Below are 1,694 nucleotides of genomic sequence, written 5' to 3'. Positions count from 1 at the left end.
GATTAATTCTTCAAGAAAAATTACCAGAACTTGACTGATTCTTAATTTTTGTCTATGGGCTCATAACTGAGAATTAATTTTCACTGGACAAAAAATGATTCCAAGAGTGCATGCTGAGTGAGATTGCAATTTAAAAAATGGCTAAAATATTGCAATTGTAGTCATATTATTGTATTTTAATGCAGATATTCTAGTGTGGATTGATGTATTACGTTGCCCATAATAGTACTGGTTAAAGATCAGTTTTAAACTTGGTGTGTTTACGCGTTTTTTTTTCATCATTACCTAGTATTTTTGCCCTATTCACCTTTATTTTCAAGATGAATAATTTATTTAAAATAATATATAGTGTGGCAAAAGAAAAAGCACTTCAAATCGTATATTTATTTTACATTAAATATTTACATAAATTTACAGTTGTAACCACCATAACCAGTACGCGACAGCATGGGGAAAAAAAACTTACACAGAATCTGAATGAAAACCGTTAAATAAACCCCATCCTTGAATCTTGGTTTTGGTTGATGGTTATGAAGTCTTTGGCAAGATACTGAGAAGATGCAGACATGTAATAAATAGTGTTTGAAATTAATTATCCATGATCATTAGACATATTAGATATAAAGACGTATACATAATTAAATAATTATATTAGATATATATCATCATATCTAATGGTCATGGTAGTATCCACTTTCCGATTAACATGTTATATACATATTAGTCATTTGGTATTTTTGTCTATGTGCATTCTGCATGTATATTGTCACAGTTCACTTTATGTAAACTGTTTCCATAAGAAAACAGTTATTTGTTTTATGCATATAAAAGGTGTATTAGCAGAGCGCTCTTCTCGAGGATTTGGATTATTAGATTGCAAGAAACATAACAGTTATTATCACAAAGTTAGGATCAAAATAATTTTGGCCTTTGGGGAAAATATTTACAAAACGTATTTACATATAATGCAAATGTAATTACAAAGGTCAACCATTTTTCTTAAAGGACTGTTTGTTCAGCCATTTTTACAGAAACAAGCTTACACCAACATATACAAAGACAAGTACACACATATACACAATATACCACACATCGACGGAAGAAACTACGATAGAACTTGTCCACTTCAAGAATTTCTAGTTTCAAATCACAATTAACAGTAAATATTCACGGGTTTCAGTATACTTTTCCGTGTAACTTTGGGCTAGCAAACCTCTTACTTGCACACTTAAAAAGTCTGTAGCGTAAACTACAAAGTGTAAAAAGCAAAACATTTAAGCAGAGTTCAATTATATAACTTTCATATATGCAGGACTTTCCACGTGTTTTCACCGTACACGAAGACTGTAGCACTCAATTGTCTCGACGAAACTACACGAACGAAATGTGCCGTCGCTTCTTGACGCTGCGAACTGTTCCGTGCGGTAGTGTCGCCGTGGCCCGGGAGATCGTGTGGCAGGTGGGGTAGTCAAGCGGGCCGGAGTTGCCTCCTGCGCCTCCAGAGCGGTACTCGGGGGGCGGCGGCAGGTAGCGGAAAGACGAGAAGTGGTTGGGCAGGTACCGTCTTGGTCCGGGGCCAGGCACAGTTCGCGGCCGGAAACCTCCCTCCTCGTCGCTGCTGTACCCGTTGTGGAGCGTCGATCCCGCGTGGATGGAGATCACCGTCGGTCCCGGGACGCCCAAGGGCTGAATCT

General features: G+C 37.4%; 1 protein-coding gene across 1 annotated transcript in view; it reads right to left on the bottom strand.

Moving 5' to 3' along the window:
* Positions 1-369: 369 nt before the first annotated feature.
* LOC119585945 (calcium-activated chloride channel regulator 1-like) overlaps positions 370-1,694 on the bottom strand; it is a gene marked incomplete in the record, with an annotated part of 13,408 nt that continues 12,083 nt past the window's right edge. Inside the window, 1 exon segment of the mRNA XM_037934660.1 lies at positions 370-1,694. Coding sequence (XP_037790588.1) covers positions 1,372-1,694 — 323 coding nt within the window.

This window comes from Penaeus monodon, chromosome 20 (assembly GCF_015228065.2).
Source record: "Penaeus monodon isolate SGIC_2016 chromosome 20, NSTDA_Pmon_1, whole genome shotgun sequence".
NCBI lineage: Eukaryota > Metazoa > Arthropoda > Malacostraca > Decapoda > Penaeidae > Penaeus > Penaeus monodon.
The sequence above is the reverse complement of the archived record's forward strand: the minus strand, read 5'-3'. Positions and strand labels throughout refer to the sequence as shown.